Source organism: Mustela lutreola, chromosome 1, assembly GCF_030435805.1.
Source record: "Mustela lutreola isolate mMusLut2 chromosome 1, mMusLut2.pri, whole genome shotgun sequence".
Lineage (NCBI taxonomy): Eukaryota > Metazoa > Chordata > Mammalia > Carnivora > Mustelidae > Mustela > Mustela lutreola.
The window spans coordinates 192030438-192047196 of record NC_081290.1 but is presented as its reverse complement, the minus strand read 5'-3'; the positions used below and the strand labels follow the sequence as shown (position 1 = coordinate 192047196).

Sequence of the window (16759 nt, the reverse complement as noted above, 5' to 3'; positions counted from 1 at the left end):
AACGTGAGAAAGAAGCGTGGTAAGCTCGGACATGGATTGGCAAGGATTCATACAACAGCAACTCTGTCCACTAGGGCTCTCCTTCCTCCTGGGTTTTGGGTTTGTTAGTCCCCTCTTAATAGCTGTGCCTTCAAATGGAGTGCAAGCAAATTATTCAGGTGCCTAAGCCACATCAGAGAAAAGCCCAAGACAAAACATTGAACAGTTAGTAGTATTCTTATTTTAAGAACTGATTTCCTTTTGTTAGTTTGCGCTGTTGGGATCAATTATTATTTAGGCCACTGCTTCAGTATTTTGAAATATGGTTGTAAAAATGCCACTGACTCAGCAGAATAGTGCTAAACTGTAAAAAACCCCAGTTGCGTTGCTCTCTTTAGTTCAGAGTAAGTTGGGAGGCTAGCATGAGAACCTCTCCTTATTATATTCATATATATGACAAATATATATATTTGAACATTTTAATAAATGTTTGTTAAACAAAAAAAGCTAAAGATTTCCAGTGTTAGTCTCACTCACCATATTTTAAGGAGTTACAGTATGGTATGTTATTCCTTTCAGGGATTAACTCAGATCCTAAATTCTGGTGACATTAAAAAGTTAAAAGTAGATGGGGGTGCCCGGGTATCAGTCGGTTAAGTGTCTGCCTTCAGCTCAGGTAGTGATCCTAGGGTCCCGGGATGGAGCCTCGAGTCCTGTCTCCCTGCTCGATGAGGACCCTGCTTCTCCCTCTGCAACCACCTCTCTCTGAGGAATAAATAAAATCTTTAAAAAGAGCTAAAAGAATAAGAAATGACCTATATGGGTTTTAAAAGTTAACTGGCTGAATTTGAGCTCTGAAATTCTAAGTTGGAGACCACAGATAACTAACTTCCTTTCCAGAGGAGAGTTGTAAAGAGAAAGTGACTTCATTTCTCAAAGGTTAACTTTCTTGACTTACATGCATCCTAGTAACTAGTGGGAGTCCCAGAATCTTTCGGTACTGGATGTCTTGACATATGTCTACCTTGCAAGTATACTTGGAGAAGCTCACAATACATATTAACTAAATAGCATTCAGTATAGAAGTTGAAAGTATATTCTTTGAAATTTAAGTAAGAGGCAGAAATATTTAAATTTAAACAGATCGTGATACTCACACCCTTCTGGAACACAGAGAGAGAAGTTAATGGACTCTTCTATATACAGAAATAAAGTACAGTTGTTGGACCATCATTCTTGATATAAGGTTAACTCATTATAGCTTACCAAGAAATTATCAATGTGGGTAGAGTTCAAGTGTCCAAAACTCGAATTCTCACAGAAAATTATTTTCTGAAGACAAAAAAGTGTCACTTGGAAGAAATTTAAGTGCATCCAACTGAGGTTTTCATCCTTATTCAAAAAAGAGGATGCCAGTTATCTTAAAGGGAGGACTTTATCCTTAAAAGGACATTAAGGGAATATCAAGTACATGTTAGAAGTATAAGAATTTGCTAACACAAAAGCAATGATAGGCTTCCTACAATCTTTGTTTTACAGCTTTCATTTCTAAATGGCAAAATTCCAAAGAAATTTCTCAAAATGGTCCAATTCTTCCCCGCTTTGGCCAGTTCCCCACAGCACTCAACCACAGCAGTGATGTCGACCTTTGAATATATAAAAATAAGCATGTATCTTGGCCCCAGAACTCCAGAAAAAAACCAGAACACAAAGAGAAATTGGACTTGGATTTTTAATTTTTTTAAAGATTATCTATATATATATATGTATTAATAAAAAGTGCAAAGAATAGACCTTCATGTTTAAATTATATTCTAAAATAAAATATATATTTCCATTAGCTGCAGGAGACAACTGGCAAGTAAAGAGCCTGAGAGAGCCCAGTCCCTCTCCATCACTACAATGGACATATTATATAGTAAGGAAGCACCTATGAAAAATAGAGTGTTCACAACACATCTGGTAACACAGATAGCTTCTGGATGTACTGGAAAGCAGTTTGTTTGCATTTTCAATCTAACATGAAATGAAGGGAAAAATCAAATTCATAAACAGAAATGACATCGCTTAGAACGATCTATTATTTTGTATTCCTGTTTTATATGCCCTAGGGCCTAGCACTTGCCACAGAGCAAGTCGCATTCACACGTGCACTGGGAAGAGCCATCGGCAGTGTGCCTCAAATGGGGGTCAGTTCCTTGTGCACCCAGTGTTCTTTGCTTGGGACACCGCTGACTTAGCAACGCAGCCGAAACACCTGTTGAGGACTGAACTTGCATTTCTTTAAGTGAACAAAATCTTAGCACAAAGCATCATAACATGTGGCTCTGTTACACATAGCTCATGTTTTGGGCTTCTTTTCACCCACGGGTCTTAAAAGAAACAAGGTGTTGGGGGATAGCCACTGCTTTCTTATGTGTTTATGGACATGGTGGCGATAGGTTGCAGAAACAAAAGAAACTTTTAATAATAATAATTTAAAAAAAAAGACACAGGACTCAACTTTTTTTCCCCCTCCTTTAAAGCAATCTGAGCTATTTCAACAATTCCATTTTGAAAGCCCATTTCTATTGTGGCTTCAGCAGCTACATGTGGGCACATAGGATCCCTTGGTTTTGATCTGGCTTTCTTCTATGACTCCTTTCCTTTTTCTCCACTGAAAAGAATTTCTATTTTTAAAAAGATATGTTCTATACACTGTGCCTGCAGAGACCTATCTGTAATACTGGCTCGGACAGCATCTTGCCTTATAAATGCCAACAACAGGCTCTTGCTGCATGTGGAGGAAGTCAATATTAAAATACAGAGAAGCTGCTGCCATCGATGATGCATAACTTTGAGACTCAAATGCCCACGGTCTCTTGTCTCCTCTTTTTTGGCCTGTTACAAAAATAATTTGGGTTACAAGGTGTCTACGCAGCACCGATTTTATTTCAAAAGCAGCATCTTTACTCAGCTGCCGAAATAAGTCTACAAGTACACATGCTCAAATAGCTTTTCTCTTTTACTTCTCTTCTGCAGCTCTGAAAGACCGGTCATTGCATTAGACTTTGTCTCAATCAAAAATTGTTCAGCAATTATTAAAACCATCAATTACAATGCCCTAAAAATACCCACACCCACTGAATTAGATGAGAAGTTCCCCTGACATGCAACTGTATAATAGAGGAATTAGGCCTGCAGTTGATGGACACTGTGTTCTGTCATAACAGAAGGAACAGGTCTCTAATAGTAAAAAAGCATTTCATAAAACTTTTGTCATATATAAAATATCTTATTAATTGTGACCATTCCACTTATGATTAGAGCACAACCCAAGTGTTTGCTCTGCCTTCTGCTGTGGGACAGTCAGGGGTCATACAACCTCAAAAAAATAAAAGAGTGCATCTGTTTCCAAGGCTGACAAAAGTGATGGGCTCAGTTACACTGTCTCTCTCTCTCAAACTTGCCTGAACTCATGCGCACTTACACAAAGCACCCACAGTTTTTATCTTCATGACACTGTTGCCACACTTTTTTCCCACTTCCAAAAATCTGTCAGGAAAATGTGATTGCAAAATAATTAATTCTTGTCTCTACCCAGCCTGGATCTCCATCGCTCATTCTTGCTGATTTTGAAAGATCAATTCTGCAGCAGAAGGAGAATAGGCTTCATTCATCTTTCTCAAACCCTTTGGTTTCCACCTTTAATGTTACAGTGGATGTAGACTTGACTCAGTAGGACTGGGTCAAAGGCTTTATAGATACTGAACCTGAAGTGCATTAAGAGAATAAATAGGAAAAATTTAAAAAGTAGCAATAATAATCACAACTCTGCATATGTGAAGAATTTACAAGAATTATCTAAAAATTTCGTAAGAAATTAAAGGATTTTGTAGCAGTGGTGGAATCCTATAACAAAGGTCAAAAGGTCAAATGCAATCAGATAATGATTACATTCTTGGAAAAATACTTCATGCGCACATCACCTGCCCTTAGTGATGCCAAGCCTTCCCCAAGCCTCCCATCTGTAAATATGGTAGACCAAGAAAAACATCTATCACAGAAAGGGGTTACCCTGTTTAATGAAGGACTACAAGAACAAATGCAAAGATTTCAGGGCAGGTGAGGAACTAGCTTTTAAAGAAAAGTGCTTTAAATATGCTTCTGCGAAAAATAGGACTTGTAGGCAATTCTGAAGTTTTGACACTTAGACTTTACTCATAGATTAGGCAGAGTTGTTCTTTGGGAGGGGCAACTAAGTTGAAATGCAAAACAAAAAGAAGGCTCCAATTATGACATCACAGCATCCCAGGGAAGAACTGGGAATCAGAACTCCCTTTGATTAAGATTTCCCACTTTTAATGCAAAGTGTAAGAGCCAGGGCTTCAAATGACGACACGGGCAGGGAAGTCATAACACTCTTCCTCCTGGATGGCTTGACTTTTCTCCCACTCTACTCCCTCACACATGCCACGGACAGTCAGCTAGCTAAGTCCCAGCTCTCCCGGCATGTATATCCATTATTCTGCTGGGCTCTTCAGAAAGTCAGGCCTCTATTCCCAACGGTTTAAAGTAATGAGAAAGATAGCTAGAGATGAGGAAGTACATTTGACAAGCAAAAATAAAAGGACTGTGGTACGTGACACACTTTGTGTTATGGAAGTGAGGGTGGACGTCTTCTGTGCGGGACACTGAAATGGACGTGGTTACACACAAAGGGCCCAGGCTGCTCTGCCCACGCCGCCAGGACAGCAGCGAGTCTTCCTGGAGTTTTAACTCTCTGTCTTCAAGATCCTAACAGAGTTACAGGTTCTCACGGAATACCTGAGTTCAGAATCAGGTTGAAAAATGCCTAAAACACTATAATTATTTCAAAAGGGAGAAATGAAAAAAATTGTCCACACTGAGAAATGAGAAGTTACTTATGGACAGGATTAGAACTATTAGGTGAACACGTGCTGACACAAGTCCAAATGAAAATCTGAACCACAACAGGAAAGGAGGGAGAGAGGGAAGGACAACGGAAGAACTGGGGGAGAGAAGTGCTGGCCCTTCCTGTCAAGCTCCCTGCTCCTGATTTCAATCCACAAGTTCCCCTTCAGCGGGGAGGACACACGGCTCATGCTATCTTCACAAATATACCTAAATGGTCATTTAGTGAACACAGTAAGAAGTCGGCGATTTCTTGGTCATCTTTCACGAGGGAGGGCACAGGGACTGGAGATGTGGCCAATTCTGCTGGCTGAGTTAAAGAAATCTGTGGTAGAAAATACCAAAAACAGCCCCCTCCCCATCCTAGGGGGAAAAAAAATATACAAAACCCCCCAAAACCCAAACAAAACGAAACAAAACAACCTTCTCCCTCCTAAAGAAAACCACATTGGAAACAAATGCCCTGCAAGAAGTCCTTATGTATGTGTTTTTTACAAGGCTGGTCGAGGTTATTTTGTTTTGGATTCCACATAAATTTTATCTCCATCCCTAATGCCAAAAGAATGCAGTGCCCGAGAGCTGTACTTCATTTCCTCTGGGCCAAAGGGTGCTTCATGATCAAAATAGTAGAGAAGCATGTTGCTTGTGGGTAACTGCACTAGAGTTTTTAATTGTTTCTTTAGTTCTGCAACTGTTTGGTCCAGACGAATGCTCATTTCTTCCACCTGATCGTTAAAGTGGACTTCTACTTTCGCACTGCTCTGTGGTCTTAGGTCCACTTCTGCCAAAGGCTCCAACTTCCCATATTTTGTAATCAGTTCATGATACCTAGAAGGATAACAAAAACAAAAAACAAAAAAACAGTGTCAGGTTAAGCCACTGGCACACGAACTATGAACTTCTTCAGAACTCCAGTGAGCGACACTGCTACAATCCTATTCTAATATCATCTCCATCCACCTATCTGCCTGACGAACTATTTGTGTAGCTGTGATGGGATACGATTGCCCTTTTGCGGCCACAATAAAACCACATCCTTGTGGATAGGAGAGGAATCTGTCCTAAAGATGGTCACCATGCCTGCTGTTTATTGTTACCGAAGAATAGATTTAGGCAGGAAAGGAAAACTTAGAAAAGCAGACAAAAGGATTACAGAGAGAAGTCTAATCACTCTGTAGAACTTGCTTTCTTGGGTGTCATCATCAAGGGCGTATATCTAAGCACACGTTCTTGGTGACAGATGGGAAGACGGAACGAGGCCAGTTTCTGACCACCAGAGAAGATAATTTACAAACCATAACAAAAAAATCCAGTTGTATGTGAGCTGTTAATCCAGGTTTTTCAGTGATTTTTGTTTGAGTGTTCAGTGTAGTCTCACTGGCTATAAAGAAGGTCTTTGCGGAAGAGTCAAGAATACATTCCTGAGGGGTGCCTTGGTGTCTCAGTCGGTTGAGTGTCTGACTCTTGATTTCTGTTCAGGTCATGATCTCATCAGGATCATGATCTCAGGGCCATCAGACAGTTCCCTCTTGGGCTCCATGCTGGGTGGTGAAGGCTGCTTGAGATTCCTACTCCCCTTCTCCCTCTGCCTGCTCCCCCACCACCCTCTCCCTCTCTCTCAAATAAATAAATAAACCTTAAAAAAAAAAAAAAAAGGAGTAAGTTCTTGTGAAAAACTTGTAAATGGCAAATACCAGGAATACAAGTTCCTTGACTGAGGCAGTAATAAAGAGCAGAAGCTACCAAGAGGAAAATGAGTTATAGAGGTGAAACTTGGGCCCATAAGGTCAAGTTTCCCATGTGGAAAATCCTGTCTCCACTGCCAGCCTTTTTACTAAAGTCTGGTTTTACTGAGGAAGTTGAGCAATTTTCTACAAACCAGAGAAGGAAAAAATGATCAAAAGACCCAATAACAGCTTTATTATAACCAAGAAATCCTGAGGTTAATTCAAGATCAGAATACAGTGGTCATGTAAGATTATTCCCCCACCCTACTTTTGGCTTTAATTCAGTTAAGTCAGTGTTAAAAGGTTGGTAGGAATATTAAAGACAGAGTAGGAGATGTGTGGGTAAGCACGGAGGTAACCATTTTCATTAAAGGGAGTAACAGTATATGGTAAAATAGTACTGGCTTTGGAGTCAGAAGATCTGACTTCAGAGTCTTGACTCCATCTTATAATTAGCTGTGTGACTCACCAAATCAATCTCTTTGTATCTCAGTTTTCTCATTAGTTAAACTGGGATTAAAAAGTCTGCCCTCCCTACCTTATAAAACAGTCAAGAGAATTATATTACATAATAGATGAACATGTAATCTGTAAATAAAAAATAAACACTACATTCCTATTCTGGAATTTACATTATTAAAATACACATACCCCTTTAGAAAACAAATGATTGAAATCTATTTAGAACTTCTCGGAAATGATGATGCTATGACGAAAGAGATTACAGAATCTTCTCTCGAAACTTATGTCAAAAACAGTATTTTTTAAAAGGATAAAAATATCACAACCAACAACTAACAAAGAAAGAGAGGGAATAAGCTTATCGTAATAGACTTTATTTAAAAGGAACCAATGGCAGTGTACTAGGTTGTTCTGTTAAGCAAAGATCCTAATTCAATACCCAGAATTCATTATGGAGGAAGAAGATAAAGAGCTAAGTGTGCTAACACTTCCCAATTTAGAGAAAATTGGGCTGAAGTGTTAAGGAGTGAGCCCCAGGAAGTCTGAGGAAATACTGTGGGGACTAGAAACCTCTATGTCCCACTCCCAGGATGTCAGGATCTTAGCAAAGGCAAACAAAACAAAACAAGGCCAAAAACAAAAAGCAAAACTACCAAGACCTGAAATTTTCCAAGGCTCCAAACTGAAAAAGTAAAATGATTCCAACTCTAAGGGTATCTTTCCCTACCCACATCTCCTACTATATGCCCTCAAACAAGTGAAACTAGGCTCTGATAATTTCACAAAATCTTAGAAAAGACAGCGGAACCCAAGGGGTCAAATAAAAGCTGAACCCAACTCCAGAGATATTTTCCCCTCAGACTACAGAAAAGTCCAATTGTAATACCACAGCTCTCAAACTCTGCCTCAGAGGAACAAAAGAAACAATGGTGAAGGGGTCAAGGAGAGTTTACTTATACTATGTTTCAGTAAAGAGATGGTCTGGAGAGAGGTGCCCACTTTTAAGCATAAGCAAAGAGATACAAAATGGCAACTAAGCACATAACACAGCAAAAGGAATAAAAGAAAGAAACACACAGTGAGTAAAATGCAGAGGCAGAACACAATCTGAAAGAAAAAATAACTGAAGACAAGGGGTCTAGAACTTATTAAGTATGACTATTATAAAACAAGAGCTCAAAGAGAAATGACCAACAGACGGAGATGAAAAGAAAGACTGCAGAGCCAGTGAAACAAATTGAGAAGCAAAACAATGCCACTGCTGACCAAATAAATAAATTAGGAAGCATGACCCAGGAATATTATACCTCGCCAAGTTTTCTTTAGAAAGAAATTTAAAAGGCAGCGATTCTGAAACAAGAACAACTTAGGAAATAAGGCAGCCATGTGTCCTTCTGAAAAAGATAAACACTGCTCAACAATGAGTTTAAGAACCAGTGCTAAGCCTTAAATCAATTTAAATATAAAACTAAAACTTACAATAATAATTATATAATTATAGACTTATTTATATTTGGCACTATGGTAAACTGAATTAATCTCAACCATAAACATATTTGTACACAAAATTATGACCCACAGGCAGAAACTGGCCTATTTGATACAACTGGCCTAGTCCATCTACAAATTAAATTACCTATAAATTAGGAAACTAAGGTCCCATAGTTTTCTCAAAATCAACACATCCAGAAATAATTTGTTGTTACTCCTCATCTTTTCTGGTCTTTTTATGTCAGTAAATGGCATGAAGAATGATCTCCTCATCCTAGCCAGTAGCTGGACAGTCATCCTGATTCCTTGCTAGCCTTCTTTCCCACCACTCTAATTCAATAACCTGGAATGCTAGAACATTCTGTGGATGAGCTTCCCCAGGATCCGTTCCAGCCTCCTCTGGAATGCCTCCCTCCTGTACTGCCAAGACTGGGAAGATAAAAATGGCATTTTGCGCACTCATTTGCAGGTGAGATTTGGCTTCTCTCACTTTCATTCAGTAGCCCTGGGGATAAATATAATGGATCTAGCAGATGGTGAGGGCACATTTTGGGTATAGGCTCCCTAATTATCCAACTGCAGTTCAAACACTGTTCCTGGAGTTAACACCCTTGGCAGCAGTTTGCTGAACCCCCAGATGACAGTAAAGCTGGTGTGATTCAGCACCAGGGACAGCAGCTTCAGGAGTACCATAGGCAGCAGTGCCATTGGTGGGTCAGTTCTGCAGTATCATTTTAAGGCAATCCTAGAGACAAAGCCCTTCCAAAAATTTTTGTTCAACACCCATTCCCTGTATTAAACCCCTTTCTTCTTCTTCTTCTTTTTTTTTTTAAGATTTTATTTATTTGATAGAGATCACAAGCAGGCAGAGAGGCAGGTGGTGGTGGGGGGAAGCAGGCTCCGGACTGAGCAGAGAGCCCGATGTGGGGCTCGATCCCAGGACCCTGGGATCATGACCAGAGCTGAAGGCAGAGGCTTTAACCCACTGAGCCACTCAGGCACTCCAAACCCCTTTCTTCTTAACATAGCTAGCATAACTTCTATTATCTATAGCATAACTTCTATTATCTATAACCAAATCCCAAATGATACTCCTTCAAAAGATTTCCCATAACTTCAGGGTGGCCCCAAACTGACTCTTGTCTATATTACAGCCAGTGACTGTTATAAAACACCAATATGACCTATCGCCCCTCTACTGAAAACCATACAAAGCCCATCAGAATAAAGCCTGAACTCTGTGGAAGGCAGAATTTTGGCCCCCACAATCTTCATCCCTTGGTGCTCTTCTCAAGATTATATAATATTATACTGCATTATTGACCTTAAGATAGGGAGAGTCACTAAATGTGACTAATCGAATCATATAAACTGTTAAAAGCAGTGAAGCTTCCCAGGCAGCAGCAGAAGAGGAAGTCAGAGAGCTTCTAAGCATGAGAGAACTTGTTATATCATTGCTGGCTTGAAGACAAAAGTGGCCACATGTAAAGCAGGAGAAAGTACAGAATTCTGCCACCATCCTGAATGAGACTACAAGGTGATTCTTCGCCAGAGCCTTCAATAATGAACACAGCCCTGCTAACCCCTTGATTTTGGCCCTGTGGGACCCTAAGCAGAGAACCCAGTTAAGCCACATTGTACCCACACTTCTGACCCACAGAAACTATGACATAATAAGCAGGTATTGTTTTAAACCACTACATTTAGGGTAATTTGTTATAGTAGCAATAGAAAACAAAGTGACTGTAAAAGGCCCTTCATTATTTGGTTCCTTCATAACTTTGCATCCCTATTTTGTACCATAAACATGACCACTTCTGCACCTGCCTTTCCACTCATTTAAACCTTAAAAATCAATGTTTATTTATTAATTTTCAGATAAAGACAATAGACTTTTATATATGGATAAAAGTTTTGATATGGGCTATAATAAATACTCATTTTTATTCTATAAAAATTCTTTATTCTATAAAAATGAAGGAAAATAACCTCATTGTGTATCACTACACACATTAAATATGCTCCCTTAAAAGTTAAATAAGTAAAAAGTATGACTTTTTTTTTAGAGGGTGGGAGGGGCAGAGGGACAGGGAGAGAGAGAATCTTAAGCAGACCTGACAGGGAACTTGATCTCACACCCCAAGATCATGACCTGAGCCAAAACTAAGAGTTGGACATTTAACCAACTGAGTCATCCAAGAGCCCCTAAAAAGTATGAAAGTATGATTTTAATCTCCATTGAAAGATTTTATTATTTTTGTATTATCTTTTGTATTATCGTTAAGCAGGGCAAATCAGTAAATCAGGTATTTTATTCATTATTCAACAGTCCATCCAAACTGAACTATAGCTGCAAACTTGGTATTATCTGAGCTTTTATCATCAGTCCCAAAGCTATAGTCTTGAGAGGTAAATGGCTTCTGATGACTAAGTATTCTTTAAAATGAATAATCTTGATTTATATTAATATTCTCAGTCAGTACTTCTACCTGAGAACAGAAGTACTGACTGAGAATATTAAACACCATCCCACTATGACCTTCTAATAGAAAATGACCAATCACAAGAGAAATAAAATTTACTACACACAGCATAAAGACCAACATGACCACATGAGCAACTGAGAATGATAAATGGAAACCAAACCCTAGGTACAACCTTGGGAAGACACGACCACAGGCAAACTGGCATTGTGCTTTTTTCTTTCTTCCTATTAGAGAAAAACACCCACTGAGAGAACAGCTTCTTCCAATTTCAAGAGTCTCTGAATCACGAGCAGTTAGAAAATAGCCTCCTGGTAAAGTGCGGTTGAAGGTGGCCCTGATCGAGGGGGGAATGGGGAATGGAGCCAACCTCAGTGGAGTGAAAGCAGCTCCACCTCCAGGGCCCATAGGCACGCCTTCACACGTGAGAGGCTCTGGGGCCATGGCACACCTGCCTAATGTGATACGCACATGAGCAGATTCCAGTAGCACAACAGTCAGGCTGGGAAACGTGCACCCCTTCCTCCTTTAGCCCATTGTCATTCTTGATTCCCAAGATACCTGAGAGCATTTCTTCAATCACAATTCAGTCACAGGTCTACGACTCCAGAATAAATGAATACTTGACACACTACTTAGACTGCAGTTTCCTATCATAAATCTTACTCCGAGGGCGAACTCAGAATAAAACCTAAAACTCAAAGATGGATGGAGACAAAAGATAATTCATTCTCAGCTCTGATTAGCCTTATAAACTAAGTCATACAAACAGGAAATATTTTACATAATATTTAGGAAACTGGAAAACTAAAGTAAGCTTAGACAGGGGGCTTTAGGCAGCACAAAGATTTTATATTTGGATTTCATACCATTTCCATAAAAGGTATAGCTATAATCTCAAGGAACATCCTAGAGAAAAGTAATGGGATTTACATTTTATGCATGTGCTTATACCACAATGGGATTAGTATGTAGCCCTTACAAATGCCTAGAGGTATACTCAAACATGGCTTCTGTAGTAGCTAACAATTCTATTAATCCATTGTTCCTCAAATGCAGACCCATATTGAACCAACCAGAGTCTTTATTTTGAATAAGACTATCTAATTCCAAAATAAATCCCTAATACGTACATCTCTCTCTTTAAGGAATATGACAATGAAACATGAGAAATCTCTGATAGTTCATTTGTTTTGGCTAAACAAAATCACTTAAGTATAACTAGAAGAAAAACATTCATTTAGTTTACTTTGTTTCCCAAGGCATTATGAAGGATTCAAATGTCCACAATAGCCAAACTACAGAAAAAGCCTAGATGTCCACCAACAGACAAATAGATAAAGAAGATGTGGTGTACACACACACATACGAATACTATGCAGCCATCAAAAACCAAAATCTTACCATTTGCAATGACGGGGATGGAAACAGAAGGTAATTATGCTAAGCAAAATAAGTCAATTAGAGAAAGACAATTATCATATGATCTCTCTGATATGAGGAATTTGAGGCAGGGCACAGGATTGTGGGGGGAAGGGAGGGAAAAACGAAACAAGATAGGACTGGGGAGGAAGACAAACGATAAGAGACTCTTAATCTCAGGAAACAAACTGAGCGTTGTTGGGGAGTTACAGGAGAGGGATAGGGTGGCTGGGTTATGGACACTGGGGAAGGTATGTGCTATGGTAGGTGTTGTGAATTATGTAAGACTAATGATTCACAGACATGTACCCCTGAAATAAATAATACATTATATGTTACTAAAAAAAAAAAAATATTTTCCAAACATCTGATTGCTATTGTTTAATCTCTCTTGCTATGTTATGCTTCTGCTCATGTTGATACGGTGTCATATCATGGCACATCAAAGAAATCTCCTTAACATTCTACAACTGGGCCTTCATACACCACTGAAACAGTTTTCTCAAGGTCACCAATATATTACTATTTAAAACACATAAACCTCATAACATAGGCACAGAAAGGACTTTATAGATCAACTATTACATATTTTACAGATATAGTAACTGGAGCTAGTTTGTTAATCCAAAGTCTAAAAGCTGGTGAGTGAGAGGGTGGAAGGTAGAACTCGGGTCTTGCTCTCAGATCATCGTTCTTAGTTCTCATCACTTCATTGGTTTGCTAGAGTAATAAGTACCATTCTAGAAACTCTCTTCTTCTTGGCATTTTAAATGCCCTTTTTAATCTCTCTTTAGGGATTCTCATTTCTCTTCTGACCCTCTACACTTGCGTAGTTCTCAAGATTCTTTCCTGTATTTTCCTCCCTTTTCTCTGTATGATCTTCTATCATAGATCTCATTCTCTTACTTAGCTCAAGCCATTGATGTTTTCCCACTTGTCTTCTTCAAGCTTCTATATTTCATCTACCTCCAGGAATATTAATTCTCACGTTTCATACACAGCAAAGATTCTTGAACTGAAGTTAGTCCTTTTCATAGAGTATTTCATCAAGGCTTAAGTCACAGAACTTGTTTCAACTCACTATTTTTTAAACTCAAGTACTGTCAAAAACTATCTAGTGAATAGATAAACAGAATGTGGCTTATTCATATAATAGCATATTACAGAGCAGTTAAAAGAACTATTTTGATCTATATTTATCAGTATGATTAGGCCTTTGATCAAACTGACTCCATAAACTCAGATGTTAATATACTTCTGCTCCAAACATAGAGTAAAATGGATAAAATATGAAAGGTTGAATCCCAAGAAGACATAGCATGGGCTCAAAAATAACAGACATTGCCACAACCCGGACACAGAAAAGAAATGCAAAGCATACAACTAACCACAGAACCACTGGACTCTATATCCAAAGTAGGCAGTGGCAGCCAGGAGCTAAAGTCCTGTTAGGCAAAGGAGATTAAAAGTACTCCATGGGAGAGTCCGTTTCACTGCAGGAAGCAGGGGTAGGGCTGGAGGGAGGTGAGGCTGGACATAAAATAAGAATGCAAAAAACTGCTGCAGATCCACTGCCTAGGGCTACCTCTTTAGAGCAAATAATCTAGATAAAAGAAGAAAAAAGATAGCTCTACCACCAGGAATTGCATTAAATCACCTGGTGCCTAGGTAGGTAGATATGTATCAAATGCAATTACTGTGGGCCAGAAGTCTGGGGAGCGGGTTAGAGACAATTGCAAAGCCATTAGATAGAGAGTGGTAAATCTGAACAGGAAGTATGTATGTACGGAACAACACAGCTTTAAGATAATGAAGCAAAACTGATAGAGTTGAAAGTAAAAATAAACAAACCCATAACTACAGCTGGAGACTACAACACTCCTTTCTCAATAACTGATACAACAAGTAGACAGAATACTATTAACAATAAAAAAGACCTGAATACTACTAAAAACTTGACCTGACATTTAAAAAACACACTTCTCAACAACATTAGAACACACATTTTTTTCTATTATGTACGGAGTATTGACCAAAACAGACCATATTCTAGGCCAAAAACATACCTCAATAGGTTTAAAAGAATTGAAATAAGGGGCACCTGGGGCTCTGCCTTCGGCTCAGGTCACGATCCCAGATTCCTGAGATCAAGCCCCACATCGGGCTCTCTGCTCAGCAGGGAGCCCGCTTCTTCCTCTCTCTCTGTCTGACTCTCTGCCTGTGATCTCTGTCTGTCAAATAAATAAAATCTTAAAAAAAAATTGAAATAGTACAAAAAATGTTATCTTACTAGGGTGAAATTAAACTAGATATCATTAACAGAAAAATAGCTGGAAAATCCCCAAGTATTTGGAAAACACACCACACACTTTAAATAAACTATAAAATGTCAAAGAGAAAGTCACAAGGGAAATTCGAAAGTAATTCTGAATTCAATGAAAATGAAAATACAATATATAAAAAAGTATAGAATGTAACTAATGTGGTGCTCAGAAGGAAATTTATATAATTAAATGTTTATAAGAGAATGAAGAAAGGTCTCAAATCAATGATCTAAGCTTCTATCTTAAGAAGCCAGAAAAAGATGATCAAATTTAACCCAAAGCAAGAAGACAAGAACTAGTAAAGACATGAGCAAAAATCAGTGAAATAGAATGCAGAAAAAAAGAAAGGAAAAGAAAAGAAAACCAGTGAAACCCAAATCTGGATTTTTAAAGTAAGATTTTATGTATTTATTTAGAGAAAAAAAGAGTGCATACAAGCAGAGGGGAGAAGGAGAGAGAATCCTCAACAGACTCCACATGGAACCAGATGGAGGCTCGATCTCATGACCCTGAGACCATTTCCTGAGCTGAAATCAAGAGCTGGATGCTTAAGTGACTGAGCCACCTAGGTGCCCTGCAATATGGATCTTAAGGTGAGCAAATTTGACAAATCCCTAGTCAAACTGATCAAGAAGATACCAACATCAGAACTGAACAAAGGAACACAACTACAGACCTTATAGACATTAAAGGTTTATAATAAATGAATATTATGAACAACTTTATGCCTATGAATTCAATATCTAAGATGAAATGGATGAATTCCTGCAAAGACACAAACTACTAAAGCTCATTCAAAAGAAAGAGATAACTTGAATAACTATATCTAGTAAATAAATTTAATCATAGTTAAAGCTCCCAGCAAAGAAAACACCAGGTACAGATGGCTTCACTGAAAAAATTCTACAAAATATTTAAGAATATTAACACTACATAAAATATTTAGAAAAGAGGTGCAAAAATTCATGAACTCATTTTATGAGGCCAGTGCTATCCCAAATTTGAAATGAGAAAGACATTATAGGAAAAGAAAATTAAAAATCAATATCCCTATGAACAGATGCAAAAATCATCAACAAAATATTAGCAAATGAAATCTACCAGTATAAAGGAGATAATACATTGTAACCAAATGAGTTTATCCTGGAAATTTAATGTTGGTTAAACATTAAAAAAAAGTCAGCCAATATAATTCACTATATTGACACACTAAATGAGAAAAACTGTATAAATTTTCAATAGATGCTAAAAAAGAATAAGAAAGGAAAAAAAAATTTAAGGGGCGCCTGGGTGGCTCAGTGGGTTAAAGCCTCTGCCTTCTGCTCAGGTCATGATCCCAAGGTCCTGGGATCAAGCCCCGTGTTGGGCTCTCTGCTCAGTGGGGAGCCTGCTTCTTCCTCTCTCTCTCTCTCTCTCTCTCATTCTGCCTGACTCTCCATCTACTTGAGATCTTTGTCTGTCAAATAAATAAAATCTTTTTAAAAAATAAATAAAATAAAAATAAATAAAAATTTAAAAAGTCAAATGGATTGGAAAAGAAAACACATCATGCCTTACAACCAACAAGACTGTCTTCAATAAATTTATAAAAGAACCAGTTGAACTCATAAGTTTATTAGAAAGGTTGCAGAATACAAGATCAATATATAAAAATTCTATGTATTTCTATATCTAGCAATGAATAATTAAAAATTGAAATTTAAAGAAAGTACTGTTTATAACAGGACTAAGATACATGAAATCCTTAAGTATAAATGTAATAAAATATGAGCATGATCTTTATGTGGAAAAATACAAAACACCAATTTCTGAAAGAAATCAAATAAGAAATAAATGGAGAGATATACTGGTTCATGAGCAGGAAGACTCAATATTATTAAGATGTCAGTCCTACTCAAACTGTCCTGCAGATTCCACAAAACAACAATCAAAATCCCAGTAGAATTTTTTTCTTATA

General features: G+C 38.1%; 1 protein-coding gene across 8 annotated transcripts in view; it reads right to left on the bottom strand.

Annotated features, from left to right (window-relative positions):
• The window catches only part of LOC131837366 (tubulin-specific chaperone cofactor E-like protein), a 157887-nt gene that overhangs the window by 81704 nt on the left and 59424 nt on the right, over window positions 1-16759 (bottom strand). For 7 of the 8 annotated variants that reach the window (XM_059183464.1, XM_059183462.1, XM_059183463.1 and 4 more), the window contains one exon: window positions 1698-5721. The exons of the other annotated variant lie outside the window; for it this stretch is intronic. In XM_059183464.1, coding sequence (XP_059039447.1) covers window positions 5403-5721 — 319 coding nt within the window. In that variant the 3' untranslated portion in view covers window positions 1698-5402. Of the gene's footprint in view, window positions 1-1697; window positions 5722-16759 lie in introns of those variants that run through there. 8 annotated transcript variants of the gene reach the window in all.